The following is a 16871-nucleotide window of genomic DNA, read 5'->3' on the forward strand; positions in this document are numbered from 1 at the left end:
CCCGGCGCGAGCTGGCGCGACTGCCCGTCTCCACGGACACAAGCTCAGCTGGAGGAAGTTGTGGGCCTGTCTGGAAGCCACATCAAACAACCTGCAGAGCACCTTTCTGTGTGAGAACCAGGAACCACACAGCTCTGATCCTCGAACCCCGAGTACTGAGAGCTCCCTCACCAGCCGCTGCAGCCCCCAGGCTCTGATTAACCTGGAGGTACAGTAAGTGCCAGTATCTTTATGGCAGCAGCTGGCAGCCCACCCAGAGCAGCGCTATCCAGAAGCTGTTACCCCCTTGCCATCGCTTGCTACCTGCATGAGAAATGCAAAGAGTTTCTGTCCTGTGTGTACCGGACAAACATCCACATCCCAGCAGACACACCACCCTTTGCACTGAACAGGTCGCCACAGACTCGCTTGGCTCTACCCAGGAGAAGGCAGCAAGCCAGACAGGAACAGACAGATTCAGAGACAAGCTTCTGAAAAGCTTTTTATTCACAAGCAAGTCAGCACCATCAGGAACAGAAAGGTACATCTGCCACATGGCAAGAGTGACCCTTCAGTCAGCAGGAACGCAGAGTGTTTGCACAGAAGATTCGGGGTCACAGCAGGGAACCACAGCACTGCATGGGAAGTCCCTTTCTGAGGGACCTCAAATGCCCCTGAAGCCACATATTGACAAAGTGCCAAACCCCGCAAGCCCGTCCTTGCTCCCTCAAGCACCAATCCAAGTGACTCTGCCACACAGAGAAATTTGACCACAGCCACGTGCAAGTTGGGAACCAAGCCTCATCTCCTGAAGGTCAGGTTTGACGTGCCATCACTCCCTAACTGCACAGGAAAGTTAGGAATGTCTCCTAACTTAGTACTTCGACTAGGTGCTCCCTAGGTGCACCTGCTGCCTTCAGGCATTTTAGTTCCACCACAAATGATCAGCTGGTCAGAAAGCACCTTCTGTAAGTGACAGTCTTCCCAGCCTCCATTCTCCCCTAGGACCATCCAGCTCAGCCAACAGAAATAAGTTCTTGCGGACAGAGGCCTCACTGGGACTCCCTCTGGGACACACAACAACCTCCCAGGCTTCACAGCGATGTTTAATCCCTGCTTTGACCAAATATTCACGTTTAAAAGAAATAAAAGGCTTTCTTGCCACATTCATCTGAAGTGGAAAACATCAACCCACAGAGCTGGACTTCCCCTAAGCTGCCGCTGTCTGTGAGGTCATGTCACGACGGTGCTGCAGCTCCACTGCTTCTCCACACCAAAACAAGTGCCCCACGTGCTCGGGAATTCCTTCCTACAGGTCCGGATTCCCCAGCCTCTGTTTCAGCATCAAATACTGCAAAAGAAAGAAAATCAAGTGTTATTGATTAAGTCCCAGAGACCTAGAAGTAGGAAAGCATCTGTCCCTGCAAATTAGCCAGAAAAATCACTGCATTGGGCCAGAAGATGCACCAGTCTCACCTTTCAAGCGCCGCAAAGAGCAGCTCACTACGCTACCAGTGCCCAGGTACTGGACAGACAGGAGAGTTACCAACACAGCAACATCCCCACAGCAGCCCAGGAGCAAAGCTTATAACCAGATCTAAACAGCTCTTCTTCTCCTTCACCATTCCTTTTTGGGTTTTTTTCCCCCCAGAGAAGGAAAAAACCAACACTGCCGTTATCCCATCCAATCCAGTCCTTGGGTAACTGAACCATCCCTGTTGAACCCCAGTCCCACTGCAGACAGCACCGCTCGGGCTGCCCACGGGCACCGGCCTGACCCGCTGCTCTGCAAGAGGCAGGGCCAGGCCCTTACGTTTTTACGGCTGACGATGGCTTGTTGCAACCACAGCAACTCCATGATCAAGTGATTTCTGTAGGCCTGGAGACCGGACCGAGTTCGAGGAAGCTCCTTTATGTCCTCAAGTGGAATTTCTGAAAAGAAATGGAGGGTTATTAGAATAAAGATTCAGATTACAGCTGCTGTCTCTCCTGCACGGAGCTGTTCTAACCTCTCCAAGATATTCTCAAGGTCTGAGTTCTCCAAGCACCTTCTGTGCCCCCTGCACTCCTCCCCACGTCACTCAGACCACGCTGTGTGCTGGCTCCTGTCTCTTACCCAGGCAGGCTTCAAGGGACTCTGCCTCCAGGCCAGCGCTGTCCCACACAGAGGATACGCTGCTGTCCTTCTGCCAGTCCTCGCTCTCCGCTGGGGCACTGCACTCCTTTTCAGTGTGTTTCTTGGCATCACCCCCGAGATCTGGGGGGCTCACTACATCGCCTTCACCTGAGGAGCTCAGTTCTTTCTCGCTTTGCAGCTGAGCTGTAGGTTTCACACTGCTGCAGCCCCGGTCCTGTTCCGGTTCAGAGGTGTCCAGCTCCTCTTGAGGCTTTTCTGTGCTGACCTCGTCACTCGGTACAGCCTCCCGTGGACCCGAATGCTTCCCTTGCCTTGGCTTCCAAAGGGGCAACACACAAGAGATTAAAATATAAGGAAAAGAAAACATAAAGATCTGAAAAGTGGCTCTGCTGCGGGACAGAGACTCTGTCCCAGCCGGAGATCTGGCGTTAGCAGCGCTCCTGCCACGACACCAGTATGCTCTGGGTTGAACCGTCGTGAACTTTTTCAAGGGCTTTCCTTCCAAAAGTGGTAAAAACATTAGAGTGCGGCTCTCAGCCACCGCAGGAGCCGGTCTGGCCGTGCAGCACAACCGGGTGAGGTGGGTGCCCAGGGACAAGACCCGCAGGAGTCACCCGCACAGGTCGGGTGTTTGACCTAAGGCTGAGCTTCACCTGGAGGAAGAAATCCTCAGTCAGGGACTCAGGCACAAGACAGGCAGAGTCTTACAGGCCAGGGCAACATGATTATCGTTGTTAATTTGGTAGAAATACGCATTTTCGGAACTATGCTGCAAAAGTACCATCTGCCCAGTACACCGGGCCACACCACCCGCAGTGCCCCCCCATCAGACGGGGCTGCAGAAGCCCCCACCCATCCCGATGCACGGACCTCGGGGACAAACACGGGCCGCGGCAGGAACCGGCCCCTCCACTCCAGCTGGCTCAGGTCTCCTTCGATCTCCCGCACCACCTCCTCGTACTCTGTCCGCAGGCTCCTGAAGCGCCTCCGCAGCAGGTAACCCCTGACACAGGCCTGCGGGCGCGGGGCAGAGATGCTGCTGGAGCCAGGGAGAGCCCCACCCCGTCCCCCCTCTGCCCCCCCCGTCCCCCCACACCCCCCAGGACGCGGCCCGGCGCACAAGGAGCAAAACAAGCCCCGTGTCTGGAACCACGGTTTTAATAAAGTCCCCGCCACTCCCCCTCTGCCCTCCCCTCCCCTCCGCCGAGAGACCCCCACGGGAACGGCCATCCAGCTGCGCCCCCCAAGAGCCCCGTCCAGCTGGTGCAGCCCCCTCCCTTCTCCGTGATGTCCCCTCACAGCCCTGTCCCCCCACGGGGACACCCCCCCCCCTCAGCCATGTTTCCCCGCAGGGACTCCCCCTCTCACGGCCCCTCCCGCATCCCAACACCCCCGTTCCGGGGCAGGGCCTCCCCTCCCCACACCTGCAGGCGGGTCACGGCGCGGAGCAGCCGCCGCCACCCCTCCTCCGCCTCCGCCTGCGGCCCCAGCACCGCGGCCATGGCCGCCGCCTCCCCGGGAACCGGACGCCGCAAGATGACGTCATCCAGCCGCGACGGCGCGGCGGGCACGGGCGCCGCCAAGCCCCGCCCCCTCGCCGCCGCCGCCCGTCACCGCGGGTCCCGTCAAAATGGCGGCGGGGGGTGGAGGGGGGGGGGCGGCACGTTGGTCTCTCAGGGCGCGACCGGCCCCGCTGTCCCCGCGTTGTGTGATCGGTGTCGCCTCCATCGGCCCTTCCGCGGGGGTGGCCCCGGTGTGGGGCTGCCGTGGGGCCTCCTGGCGGCGGCCGCCCCCCAGCCGGGCCGGGCGCGGGGTCAGGCCGCCGCGTCCTCGGGGTCGGGGCTCTCTGCGAGGTGCAGCTTCTGTCTGAGCGTGGGTCAAGGGAAAGCACCGCGGGGACACGCCATCCCCCCGCCGTCCCCCTCACCACCACCGCCACTGTCACCACCACCAGTCAGCACCATCACCGCTGCCACCATCGCGGCCCCCACCATCACCGCCATCGCCCCCGTCCCGTGCCTGGCCCAGGATACATGGAGCTGCTGAGCTCCTCCAGCTGCGGGAGGAAAGGCAGAGGCTGAGGCACCGGCAGGGCGACCGGGGGGGGGATCCCGGCCATGGCAGCAGCGCCGGGCAGCGGGCGAGAGGGGTGACACTCACGTGTGCCAGCAGCTGGTCCAGGTTCCTGTCGGCCGCCGCCTTCTTCTGCTCCTCGGGGAGCTCCTCCACACAGACGTCGAGGCCGAAGTGGAGCCGCGCCAGCTTCTCCTGCATCTCCCGCACGTGCTCCAGCTGCTCGAAGGAGCACTCCTTCCCTGCGCCGCGGGCAGGGGCCGTCACAGCCCGCCACCCCCAGCCCTGCAGCCCCCCGCCGCCCGCAGCCCGGGATCCCCAGCCCCTCACCGAAGGCCTGTAGCTTTCCGGAGTGGAAATCGCTGAGGAGGCTCAGCAGCCCTCCCTCCATCTCGCAGACGTCGGAGACATCGGTGAGGAAACTGTGTTGCAGCGGGGTCCCCCGTGCCGCCCCCACGCCGCCCGCCCGCACCCTCTCCTTGCTCGTCCTGCACAGGGAACAGAGAGGCTGGCATCACCCAGCCCCCGCATGGCCCCTGCCCCAGGGGGGCCAGGGGGGGGCTGGCGGTCACCCCGCACTGACCGCCTGAGCCGGGCGCGCTGCCTGGGCGAGGGCAGGGTGGGCAGCGGCAGCGCGAAGGACGTGCTCTTGCTGGGGGGCAGCGGCCGCGGGGCCCCGGCGGGCACCGGCGGGGCCAGGCAGGCCTTGGGGCTCCGCTTCTTCCTCCGATCCTCCATCCTGAAGAGCGCGGGGACACCGGAGCCGCGGGGCAGGGACCCTGCGCGGGATGGATTTAGCTTTTGTCAGCTCCTTCCCCGCACGGGGCCTCTCGTTCCCGGAGAGGACACGGCTGGCGGGGATTGGGGTCCCCCCAGGGAGCGGCACTCAGGGCGGTGCCGCTCCTCCTGCCCAGCCCGTGGTGCAGCGGAGGGACACCGGGACCCTCAGCGCAGCAGCGTGTCGGCCACGGCCACGGGCGAGCCGCAGCGGGGCTCCACCGGCTGCGCCGCGGCTCTGCGGCGGCGGGAGGGCTGAAGCCCGGAGCTCGGCCCCCGCTCCGGGGCACCGGCGGCTGCGCTGGAGCGTTGCGGTGCGGAGCGAAGCCGGGGCCTGAGCAGCGGCTGGGAGCTGCCGGCCTGGCCTGGGCTTCCAGCGTCTTCCCCGGCGCCGCAGAAAAGAGGATTTCGGCGGAGTGACCCCGGCTGCCCTCAGCGAGAACGAGGCAGAGATTGCAGGTGGGGGGGACCCGTCACCCCCCGAGGCACCAGCCCTGAGCCTGGGGGCCCTGCGTGGCAGCAGGACGGGGCTGGCGGCGGGGGCTGAGGGAGCCCCTTTGTTCGCAGCCTCCGGCCGCCCTCCCAGAGCGCCGCGGCCGCGCGGGGGGGACTGACCTGCGCCAGGCCCCGCTCCGGCCTGCGGTGCCAACCCGGCCGCGTCCCCGAGCCCGCCGGACACCCCGAACCCCACCGGACGCTCGTCCCCGAGCCCACTGGACACCCCAAGCCCACTGGACACCCGTCCTGCAGCCCCGGGGCTGAGGATTTGCATTTAAAGGGGAAGGGAACTTCCTCCGGCGTGTCCCCAGGGTGGTGGCACTGCCGGACACCGGCTGGGCGAGCAGGATGGCTGGGGCTGGCCCCGACCGCAGCACCACCATCAGCTTCCTCAGGGAGAGGGCAGGATCCGGCCCACGGTGGCGCCCAGACGGAGCAGGCACAGCTGTGCCAGCACAGCGGGGGTCTGGTGTGGGTGACAGGGTCCCCTCCCCTTCCCCAGGGGAGCCCCGGCAGACCTGGGGTCACCCCCCACCTCCCCAGGCCACCCTAGTCGTGTCCCCCCCCCCGCGTCACCGGACTCACTTGATCACAGGATCCGCCTCGGCCTCCAGCCTCCACGCAGGGGCAAGACCAGGCAAGTCCCGTCCCCGCAGCGAACACAGAACTGAAGGCAGCTCCTTATTTTTAAACCATGGCCAGACTTTAAGCCGATCTCTGACATTTTGGAGCCAAAACAGACGCCAGTCTTGATGCACCAAGACCCACAGGGCAGGGGGGGCTGATGCCCTGTGCCGGCAGGGGGGTGACACAGGGACAGACCCACCCCACCTTCCCCCCTGGCAGGGGGTTCCGGTCCCGCTGGGAAGTTCAGGGGAGCCCCTGGGGGTCAGGGAAGCTGTGGCCCAATCCCACCCCACGGCCCCGTGCCCCAGATCTTCCCTCCCAAACGTGGCCTAATGAACGAGAAACGAGAGAGGCGGCAGCAGCGAGGTTGGGCGCAGTTCTATTGGATACGAAGATACATACAACAGCCCCCGCAGAGGTTCTCTGCACCGTAACAGGGAAAAGAAGAAAAAAAGGGGGGTTTGATGACTTGCTAAGAGGTTTTTCTTCTATGGAGAGAGCAGAAGAGAAATCCAGAGCCTGGCTGCAGCCCTCGCTCGACCTGGCTGCTGGGAACGGGGTGGCCCCACCAGGTCAGAGCTACATTCACTCACTCAGAGGCTTCTGCCGGCTCCTTCCAGAGACAAAACGCGTCCCTGCGCTGGAGGAAGCAACCCTGGGCAGCAAAGTCCAGCTCCAGGGAGAGTCCCAGCGGCTCTGTGGAGACTTTTTTGACCCTGTTTCTGCTGTAGCCGGCTGCCCATCGTTGGACCTGAACTCACTGGGGTCCCCGGGGAGGGAAGGGGGACGCAGAAGCCGCTCCCGTGGGCTGTTCCCCCGGCAGCGGGGCAGGTCCTTCATGAGGGCACTGCACGACAGCGGAGAGGAGACACAGGAGCTGCGTTGCTGGAAGAGAAACCGAAGCTGAACGCATCCGCTGTGAGGAATGGCTCTGGCAGCTCGCTTCAGCTTCGAGCAAAAGGAAGGCAACGCTGAAAATAAAGTTTGTCGTAAAGAGAAGCTGCAGTGAGGAGGTTTTCAAGCAGGTAGAGGTCTCCTGAATAGCAAAAAGTCTTGAGAGACTGAGGAGAAATCCCCCACGCCCTGTGGCAGCAGGCCCCACGTCTGTCCACAAACCCCCTCCCGCACACAGCGGCACTCGGGAGACGATCGGAGAGGGAAGGGAGAAAGGGGGGGCCGGGAGAGCCCCAGCACGGCCACACCGGAGGGCCCGTGGGGCTCTGATGCTGCAGGAGGGACCAGCCCACAGCACGGTCCTTGTGCTGGTCCCGGGGATTCGGCTTAAGCAGCAGGTCCTGGAACAGACACAAGGTTTTATCCATGCGCAGGCCCAGCTCCACGGACGCCTCCGAGATCACCCACTCGGCCCCAAGGTCCTGACACGGGGGCAGAGGAGCTCGGGTAGAACCTCCCCGTGCCCTTGCACAACTGATCACACGCGCTTGTGCAAAACACTTGGGAATTAGACCTTTGGATTAACTGTTTAATACACTTGTGCACATGTGCGTATAGCAAAGAGGCAACTGTGAATCATAAGGCTACTGAGACATCGGCAGGTTCTGGGAGGAGCAAAGGGCCGTTGGGAGGCCGGGGTGAACCAGGCACCCCCTTTCTCTGCTGCTCTTTGTCCCCATTCGATACACAAACCCCACGCAGAGGAGGGGAAACGGCCTCTTTCACCCTCATTCGCTCACAAGAAAACAAGAGCAAGTCCGGGAGCTCCCTCCTGCCCGAGGCAGAGGAGGGAGAATCCAACGCTGGGAAACGCTTCGGTTCTCCCCAGCTCAGCTCCTTTGCTTCCACTCGCCACGAGAGCGTCGCTGCGAGGGCGGAGGCGTGAGGCAGGCGGCTGTGCCCGCGCCGGGGCCTCGGGGGACTCGCTGCCTGCCAGTGACAAGGTCTCTGAGTGAAGGGGACGATCGCTTGGGTCTCCATATATTAGTTATTCACGCACACGCAGGGAGGTGGGTCATTCTAGTTTTCATGTACATCCATATTTAAAGTGTACGTTGCCCTGCACATAGTTTATATATCATATATATATATATATCATATATATATATATAAAATTTTAAAAACCCTCCAAAAAAACCCTAAGCTAGGAAATCTCGAATTCCCAGGAGGGCTGTCCTCTCGCACCTGTCCACGGACCAGGAGAGGGGCATCCCATCGAGTCTGCAGAAACATTCCCATCGCCCTCCCTCGCCCCGCCGCTGCCCGGGGCTCAGTCAGCGCCCCGAGTGCCCTCCTCGGTCCCGCTCTGCCCCAAGGCTCCTATGCTCAGTTCTCCCAAGCTCTCGGCAGGATCCGGGCTGTGCGGCGCCTTTCCCGAGTGCAGACAATCCTCAGCCAGGCGCTGCTCTGCCGGAGCAGCTCCCGCCGCCGCCTCGGAGCCGTCCCGGGATGGGTCTTTCAAAGGCTCCAGCAGGTCGGCGTCCGCCCGCGGCGCGTGGGCACACAGGTCCTGCACCTTCTTGTTGAGGTCGTTGCGCTCCGTTTGCAGGGCTCGGCACAGTTTCTCCAAGCGCTGGATTTTCACCTGAAGCCCCTCTAACTCTTTGTCTCGAAGGGTTTTCTGCAAAGAGAGAGGCAGTTCGGACACCACCGCACCGGGGAGGCAGGAAGGGAGAGATGAAACCTCAAAGGGAAGCTCAAGGGGAAAATATTTGTGACCAAGCAAACATTTGGCATTCGAAGAACCTGATGCTATCGTCAGTGCTTCTTCCTTTGCCCCCACAGAGGCCAAAAGCCACCAAGACTGACTTCCACGCACCTCTGCACTGATTAACCATCACTTCTAGCACAGAGGGCTCCTACCACCATGTCCAGGGAAGGAAATCAAGCTGAAGGGAAAAACATAGCCCCCCACTACCGCTCAGCTCCAGCTGCCTGCCCCAGCCTCCTCACCTCCTCGGCCATTTCCAACAGAGCCTTGTTGCTGCTCTCCCAGCGAGAGCGGTACATCGTGGTCTCTTTCTCCAGCTTCTTGATTTTCTTAGTCATCTACAGAATCACGGTGACAAAAAAGGAACAAATCAGCCACTGTGGTCCGTTATATCTCACGTGTCCTCAAAAGGGCACCCGCTTTCCCGGCAGAGACAGCGAGATTCTGCTCTGCTGGGAAACGTCTCCTTGTCTTGCTGCTGTCGGGTTCACCAGAGGGAAACACTGACCAGGTAACAGCAAACCAGGAGACGGGGTTTTTTCGGACACAGGTGGGACGCAGAAGTCACCACACAAGGGCAGCATCAATCTTCTACGAGCAGCCAGCTCGTGGCTGATTTTAAACCCAGCAAAACTAAATGAAATTACAGAGCTGCGGCTCTTCCGGCTCACAGAAGCATCGAGGAGAGACAGCCAGGCAGCGCCTCCAGCCCTCGCAAGCTCTGCCGGGCAGAAGTGTTACCCACCTTCTCCATCTCCTGTTTAAATGTTGTGAAGACTTCGCTGCTTTTGGAAAGGGTGTTCTGGAATTCTTCAAACTTCTCTGTGTAGAGAGCCAGCTGTGGGGAGAGACAGGGTTACAGCTCCTCAGTGCTCACCGTGACACCTCCCGACAGCCTGCCCCAGGAGAGGGGAAACGGCAGCCAAGAACTGATCTTGTGACTGGACTTTCCGACAAACAAACTGGCAGCATGAAGCTGCTCTGCCAATATTAGGTACTGGGGAATGTGGAAAAATTCTTTCCTAGGGGAAACATCCTCAGAGAGTGGTGTGTTCTGCCAATATCTCCTGGCCCTGGCAGGAGGCAGTTGCTGGGTCTGGGTCAGTGAGGTGTGATCACACGACTGCTCCCCGCACGGGGAACCACGCTGGTAAAAACTAAACCCCCTTTTTTCCTTGAAGCCAGTCTCAGCTCACACCGTGCTGACACAGGCTCCAAACCAGGAGCAATCCTGCCCCTGTGTTTTCCAGAATAAGGAACTTTGGGTTATTCCCTCCTTAAGAAGGAAGAGAAAAAAAACAGAACCAGGCTGAGCACATGGCCCCAGTACCTCACCTGCTGCTTGAGGTGGGTCTCCTGCTGCTTCATCAGCTCACACATCCTCTGCGATTCCACAGCTTCCTTCAGCAGCTGGGGAAGAGCAAAAGCAGTTACCTGGCTGCCATCTCAGTGTGCCCCTGCACGGCTGGCGCTGGGCCTGGAGACAGGAGCAGGCTGGGAGGAGCACACAGGGCAGAGCAGGGCTCCAGCCCCGCTCCCGTTTGGGCTCTGCACTCCAGGATCCAGCAGTAACAAGCCCCCGCAGAGGAACAAGGCAAAAAGCAAAGGGCTTGGCAACCCTTAGAGAATGCTCTGAGACTTACAAAGTCCTTCTCTCGCTGGTGTCTCTCCTCGGCCTCCTTCAGCATCTCCTGCGCCTGCTGAAGCTTGGCGTCCACCAGCTGCTGCTGCAGGTCCTTGTGTTTGAACACCTTATCGATGTGCTGCCGAGGGAACGCCACCACTCACTGACACGCTCAGCTCGGTCCCTCCTGCCCAGGCAGCGACCCCGGGGGGAAGATCCCAGAGGCCCCTTCTCCCCCCTCCCCGACAGCAAAAACTCGCTCCACGGGGCAGAACGGCCGCGCCAGCACAGCCCCCCCCAGGCCTGACCCACCTCCTCGCGCAGCTCGTACTGCTCGATGAGCTTCTTGAGCCGCTCTGCCAGCTCCATGTTCTCCTGGCGCAGCTTGGAGTTCCTCTCGTTGTGCTGCTCCATCTGCAGCTGGATGTCGTTCAGTGTCACCTGGAAGTGGGACGTCACCTCCTTTCGCTTCTCCTCTTCCTCCCGCGCACGCTGGACACCCTCCTCCTGCATGAGGAGGGCAGAGAGAGCAGGGACGTGGCAGCCTCCGTGCTGGGCAGGTGAGAAAACCCACCCAGCCTCCCACTGTTGCTTCAGGAAGGGACTTTGGGCCTTTCCCCTCCCTCTCTCCACTGAATATACCCCAAAATAACACTCAGGCACGGTGGATAATGATGGCTGAGCAGCGAAACAAAAGCACTGCCCTGGATGGTAGATTGTGGGCAACCACTGGTAAAGGTAACTTTGCCAAAATGGCTCACAGCGAGTGATCCAAGCGCTTGGGATGAAGGAGCTCCTGGAATTGTGCCCGGGAGACACTTGCCTTGAGGGTGCGGTTGTGTCTCTGGAGCTCGCGGCACAGGCTCTCCAGTTTGCTGCGGGCCAGGATGGCCTTGCTGTGCTCGCTCTGCAGGTGGTCCTTCTCCTGCACCAGCTGCGTCTGCTTCTTCTGCAAGATCTTCATCTGTTTCTGGGAGTTGCGGTGCTCTTCCAGCTAGGACGGGGCAGCAAAGGGCACAGAGGCAGCAAGACAGACCAGGGCAATATGCTGTGCCCCGACGAGGGGACACAGGGATCTAAGAAGTGCTCTCTGTGCTCGGAGAGGAAGACGGCAGCTTTATAACCCAAAAGATGCCACTTCTGAGCAGAGCGGGGCTGATGCTGAGCCCAGGCCCCCCGGACAGGTTTTTTCCCCTTCCTGAATTCCTGTCCTGCTGGAATCTGAAAGACTTGTGCATTCATCCAGCACCTCCACACGTGCGTCGCTCAAACGGAGCAGAGCTCTGAGCACAGGGAAACCCCCACACGTGCAACTGGGCCCCACAGAGACAGCCCCACACCTCTCCCCTGCACCAGCTCCACGCACAGAACTAGATCCGTGCCTAGAACTAGCTCTGGGTAAACGTGGCATCAGGCTCCGTGTGTGTCGGATGTGAACGTGCGCACGTAGCAGCGTGGTGACTCTGCCAAACACACGTTTTCTTTCTAGGAAATTCTCAACGGGAATGCAGGGACCGAGCGGTGGAATGGTGGAGGAATCGGTGCGGTCTCAGCCGGGCCTGGCAGCTCCCAGCTCAGCCCTGCCTGCAGAGAGCGGGACGGGCAGGCTCAGAACAGACCCGGCCACTGGACGCTCCTGGGACAGGACAGGCAAGAGATGCAGCTTCCAGGTGAGACGAGCAAACGGGTCTGAAATCACTCACACACAGATTTGCCAAAAATACTCCTGTCTGTGCTCACACTTCTGCAAACAACACCACCTGGCTGGATGAAGCAACATCGACCCTCTAATATCTGGATATCCAGCACTGCAGAGATCCCAGGACCTACACTGCAAAGCTACACGGGTGTTCCTGGACTGTCCATCTCAACAGCAAGAAAAAAAAAAAACCACCAACAGCCACCTTCTGCCTCCTGAAGCAGCTCTGCTGCAGTGTCCTCCCCCAGCCCGGAACCAAGAAACGAGCACTCACCAGCTCAGCGTATTTCTTGCACAGCGCTGCTAGTTTCTCCTCTGGCGTGCTCAGGGTGTTCAGTGTCTGCATCAGCAAAGTGATTTCTTTGCCTGGAATGAGACACAGAATTAAAAAAAAATGAAATAAAATCGCTTACAGAGAGTTCTGGCTCATAAGGACAAAGAGAGGAGAGACAAACCAGGTCTCACAGCCCTGGGCCAGCACCTCCTCAGGGCTCTGCCCCACAGATTTCACCGTGTCCCGTGGGTGAACAACTGAAGCAGGAGGGGAGAGACCTGGTTTTCAGAGCAGGACACCACCACTGGGCTGGCTAGAGAGAACCGTGGCCAGCGGGAGAGAAAGCCCCAGGATTCAGAGGCCGCAGCAGCACCCAGAGCAGCCAGGGCCTTTGCAGCACTCGGTGTATTCCCTCACGTACCACAAACCACGTTCCCAAAGGCTCCTGCACATCCCGCCCCCGCGGTGGTTGCTGCACCCAGGGCGATTCCTGCGGCACAAAATCCAGGTCTGCACAACCAGAGCGGGGAACCCCTCACCTAGGCCCTTGGCTTTCTTCTTTTCCTGAGCCTTCTTCTGATCCCGCTCCCCGCACTCCTCGCCGGGTCGAAACTCTTCGCTCCCCTTGGTGCTTTCCTTCTCCCCGTTCATCTCGGGGCCGCCCGTCTCCTGGTCGCCGTTCCGCGGGGACTCGCTACGACACTTCTCGGCTTCTTCCGGCTCGGGGGCCTCGCTCTGCCCGCCGTCCTCGCCCGGGCCCTCCTGGCTGGCATCCACACAGTACGTGTTCAAGATGTCCTCGAGCTGCCTGCTTAGCTCCTCGGAGACGTCACGCACGGCAGGTCCCGAGGACTTGGTGTCCTCCTGCGCGAGAGGAGCTGTGGGAGAGGGGAACACAAAAGCCTGAGATTTCCCCCGCGCCGTCGATTCTCTGGTCTCTCTAAAGACGGGGCAGAGGGAAGGTTTCCTGAGCACCCCACCACACCAAGGCTGCCTCAACTTCCAGCAACATAATCCGCTTTGCGGTGGTGCGTCCCCAGCCGGGCGCCCCGACAATGGGGGTGCATTCCAAACAGCCTCTCTTTTGATCACGAGAGCACGACCAAGCCCCTGACATCTGTCAAGAGCAAAAACTCCCCCCGCTCCCCCCCGAATCCTTTAACGAAAGCAGGTCGTGGGTGAGCTTTCCCTCGTAAGAAACGCTTGCTAACGCCCCCAGAGCCAGGCTTTTTTACATCACAATAGGTTTTTAAACCTGAGTTAGCCTCTCTCCTCACATAAGAGCAGCTGTACTGTCTCAGATCAAACTTGTCTTGTCCCCAGCAGTGGACACTTGGGGAAAGAGCAGGCAACGCATCCTCTAGCACGCTGCTTTGTATCCAGAGTTCCTCCAAATCACAGACTTAGAGCAGTTGGTCATTAAACTAAATCCATTCGCTGTGCATCTCCTACATCCCACATTTACCAAGCCTCAGAATAGACACCAGGATTCATTTTAACCAAACATCTACTCGACTAAACCTGGTTTTTGTCTTCCAGAGAATGATCTTTATGAAGTGCCAGTAACAGGGCAGGTGACTCAACGTCACGTTGCCCCAAGGAAAGAGTTGTCTGACATTTTCTGAATCAGACCCTTAAGGTCTAAGCAACAATAAACAATCCATCGTTTTCAGGTGAGAATCAACTCCCACGTTTTGGTCAGGAAACTGTAACTACTTCAGAACTGTACACACACAGAAATAGGAAGAAACCAGGATTTTCTACCCCGGAAATCACAGCTGCTCTGATACAAGTAAAAAGAGCTGGATGCAGCGGCCCATGCTCGTAGTGAGAAAGCAGCCCCCAGGCCCTTTCCAGGCTCAAAGCCCACCCTCACGTGTTTCCTGCGCCTCGCTGCTCGGGCTGTCAGAGCCGCCAGCAGCCGCGGGCAGGGCCCGGCGCGCCCCCAGCCCTGGGGACACCCCACCTTCTCGGGGCGCTGCAGCCTCCAGCGCGTCACCTTCCTCCAGCACCAGACCGCTGCTCATTTTGGAAGAGCTCGCAGGCCGCGGGGCTGCTTTGGTCTCCCCACCTTGGTTCTTCATTGTGATCTTTCCCCCCGCTCAGTCTTGACAAACCCTGAAGAAAGAGAAACGGCAACTTAATTTTAAGAAGTAACTGTTTGGAGGATTTTAGGAGTCACCAGCCTGGACTGGGAAAGACCTTGTTCTCGGCAGAGGCTACCACCCGCAGCTCCGTGCTGAGGAAAGCATCGTTTCATTTTTGACTTGCACCTCACCGCAAAGGTCCCCGTATCAGCGTAACTCCTCTTCCAGCTGAGGAGAGCTGGAAGCAGCTCCTCCTAGAGCAAGGCAGCCTCTCCCAGCTCCCAGCTCTCCTGATCTGCTGGGCACGACCTTTTTAGCCCTGGCTGTCCTTCCCCCTCAACCCCACTGTGTTTTACTCCTGGAATTTTCCAAACTCAGAGCGGTCTGTGCACACTGACAGAGAAACCCCTGCGGCAGGGGACCCAGAGAAAGGTCAACACCTACTAAAAGCACGTACCGGGCTGAGGAAAGCCCATGGCTCCCTGGCAGAGCCAGTGCTCAGCACTAAAAAGATCAACCAGCATCACCATGAGCCAGCCGAGCAGACAGAGGCCAAATCTTAGCTCCTCTCTCCTCATCCCCTCTCCCTCCACAGCGTACGTACGTTCTCACCCTTCCCACCCGCACCCTCTGCTCTAGTTATGACGCCAATTCCAGAGCAGCAGCAGCCGATGCTCCTAGTCTAGAGGCAAGGGATCGCTCCACGAGAAGCAGAGAACAGCTTTTCCTGCCGTTTTGCAGCAGTTACGCTGAGACCTCGGCCTTTCCTCAGAGACCAGCCCAGGACAGGGCTTACGAAGGAAAAAACGCAAGAGAAAATTAGCAGCGGCAGCAGCCAAGCACATGTGTCATCCACCCACGTGCAGGCTGGAGGCCGTGCCCCCTCCCACGGCGGGCCTGGCAGCACCCTTTCACCGCACACATGCCCCACAGCCTCCGGGCGCTCTTTTTCCTCCTCTGCTGTAAATAGCGCAACTCCCGTGAGCTTCCCGCGGCTCCGGCAGGCGATAACCGGCCCTGCAGCACCCCACGCACCCCAGCTCCGGGTGAGAGGCTGCTGCCCCGACCCTGCCTCGGCCCCTCGCAGCCTCCTGCTCCCCCCAAGCCCGTCACCCTGACGCCGCCTCCTCAGCAGCCCCTGCCCTTGACACTGACACCGCTGACCCGGACGGAGCCCGCTCCCTGCCCCCCCCCGCCCCAGCCAAGGTCCCTGCTCCTGCCCCCCCTCCCTCATTAACATCTCTGCCCGGTCCCTCATTAACACCGACCCCCCAGTCGTGCCCCCCCCGCCGGTCCCCCCGATCCAGCGCTCCCACCCTGCCCCCCATCAGTGCCCCAGGCGCGGCCCCGGCCCTGCCCCCGCCTTCACCGCCGTGACGTTAAAAGCAGAGACACGCACCCCACCCCCCCCAGCACCGCAGTGACGTCACGCACGCACCCCCGTGACGTCAGCTCCCGCGGTCTGACGCAGGTCTCCCCTCTCTCCTCAGCCAATCAGCGCGCAGGACCCGGCGGCACCCCGGTACATCAGAGGGAAGGGGGAGGGGGAGGGAGGACGGAGCTTCCCCCTCCCCGTGCGCCGCGGCCTCGCCGGTGCCGGTAGCGCTGCCGGTGCGGCTGCCCGCGCCGCCCCGCCCGGCTCCGCCGCCTCCCGCCGGCCTCCGCGCTGAGGGAAGCGGCTCCGGCCCGGGCCTCCCAGCGGCCGCGCGCTGCGCACGCGCCGAGCCGCTCCGCCGCCCAATCAGCGACGGGGGGGGCGCGGGGGCTGCCGGGAAGGAGCGGGCGGGAAGCGGTAGGCAGGCCGCGCGGACTACAGCTCCCGGCATGCTCTGCGCGCGGGGGGGCCCGCCCAATGAGAACTACACCTCCCAGCGTGCCCCGCGCGGGAACCCCGCCCCTAGCCCCACCCCTCCCGGGGGTCCTGAGGCCGCAGGAGTTTTCCCGCCAGCGCTGAGGGCCGCGGCGGAGCCTCCTGCCGCCCCCCCCCCGCCCCCTTCACCCCCCCTCCCGCCCTCCTCCGCCAGAGTTCCGCCACAGGCACACCGCAGTCAACTGCACAGATGTAGTTTATTCGTTTCACAATAAAGGACTCGTCAAATCCGAGCTCTGGCCGCTGTGGGAGCAGCCCCGGGTTTGGCTTCTCCCCCCCCTGGGGAAGGTGGCGGCAAGGGGCTCCCCCCCCCCCCCCAGCGGCCGGGCTCCCCCTCACAGCCCACGAGGGGTTTTGTTCTCCACAGCCGTTCGCTTTTGTTTAATGAAATCTTGGCTAAGGAACTCAAACCCGGTAGAGGAGTTTAAGACAGCTCTATGCTCGCTTATACAGTACGTGAGTGAACAGAGGAAAAGAAGCAGGACAACCAGTGAGTGAGTTGGGGCCGTCATTTCCAGGTGTGCCAGCCTCACAGCGCTCTATTTACATAAATTACAGAAA

The 16871-nt window shown here is 60.6% G+C and overlaps 3 protein-coding genes across 3 annotated transcripts; all 3 read right to left on the minus strand.

Annotated features, from left to right (window-relative positions):
* Positions 1 to 477: 477 nt before the first annotated feature.
* IQCC (IQ motif containing C) lies at positions 478 to 3655 on the minus strand. Its single transcript, XM_074926314.1, has 5 exons — positions 3541 to 3655; positions 2987 to 3130; positions 2096 to 2432; positions 1793 to 1911; positions 478 to 1330 (listed from the first exon to the last, which is right to left on the minus strand). Exons 1-5 carry the CDS (start codon positions 3616 to 3618, stop codon positions 1289 to 1291), a joined length of 720 nt encoding a protein of 239 aa, XP_074782415.1. The 5' UTR covers positions 3619 to 3655; the 3' UTR covers positions 478 to 1288.
* A 204-nt stretch (positions 3656 to 3859) lies between these two features.
* Positions 3860 to 5704, minus strand: CCDC28B (coiled-coil domain containing 28B). The gene is made up of 6 exons (XM_074926313.1): positions 5582 to 5704; positions 4773 to 4968; positions 4520 to 4677; positions 4277 to 4431; positions 4150 to 4172; positions 3860 to 3982 (listed from the first exon to the last, which is right to left on the minus strand). The coding sequence occupies exons 2-6, from the start codon at positions 4925 to 4927 to the stop codon at positions 3931 to 3933; spliced, it is 543 nt and encodes a 180-aa protein (XP_074782414.1). The 5' UTR covers positions 4928 to 4968; positions 5582 to 5704; the 3' UTR covers positions 3860 to 3930.
* Positions 5705 to 7560: 1856 nt separating this feature from the next.
* On the minus strand, positions 7561 to 16146 carry TXLNA (taxilin alpha). Its single transcript, XM_074926248.1, has 11 exons — positions 15879 to 16146; positions 14320 to 14471; positions 12893 to 13231; positions 12354 to 12445; positions 11204 to 11374; positions 10693 to 10887; positions 10400 to 10519; positions 10092 to 10166; positions 9502 to 9594; positions 8999 to 9094; positions 7561 to 8666 (listed from the first exon to the last, which is right to left on the minus strand). Exons 2-11 carry the CDS (start codon positions 14435 to 14437, stop codon positions 8316 to 8318), a joined length of 1650 nt encoding a protein of 549 aa, XP_074782349.1. The 5' UTR covers positions 14438 to 14471; positions 15879 to 16146; the 3' UTR covers positions 7561 to 8315.
* Positions 16147 to 16871: the final 725 nt, after the last annotated feature.

The sequence above is a fragment of the Athene noctua genome, chromosome 24 (assembly GCF_965140245.1).
Source record: "Athene noctua chromosome 24, bAthNoc1.hap1.1, whole genome shotgun sequence".
In the NCBI taxonomy this organism is placed as follows: Eukaryota; Metazoa; Chordata; class Aves; order Strigiformes; family Strigidae; genus Athene; species Athene noctua.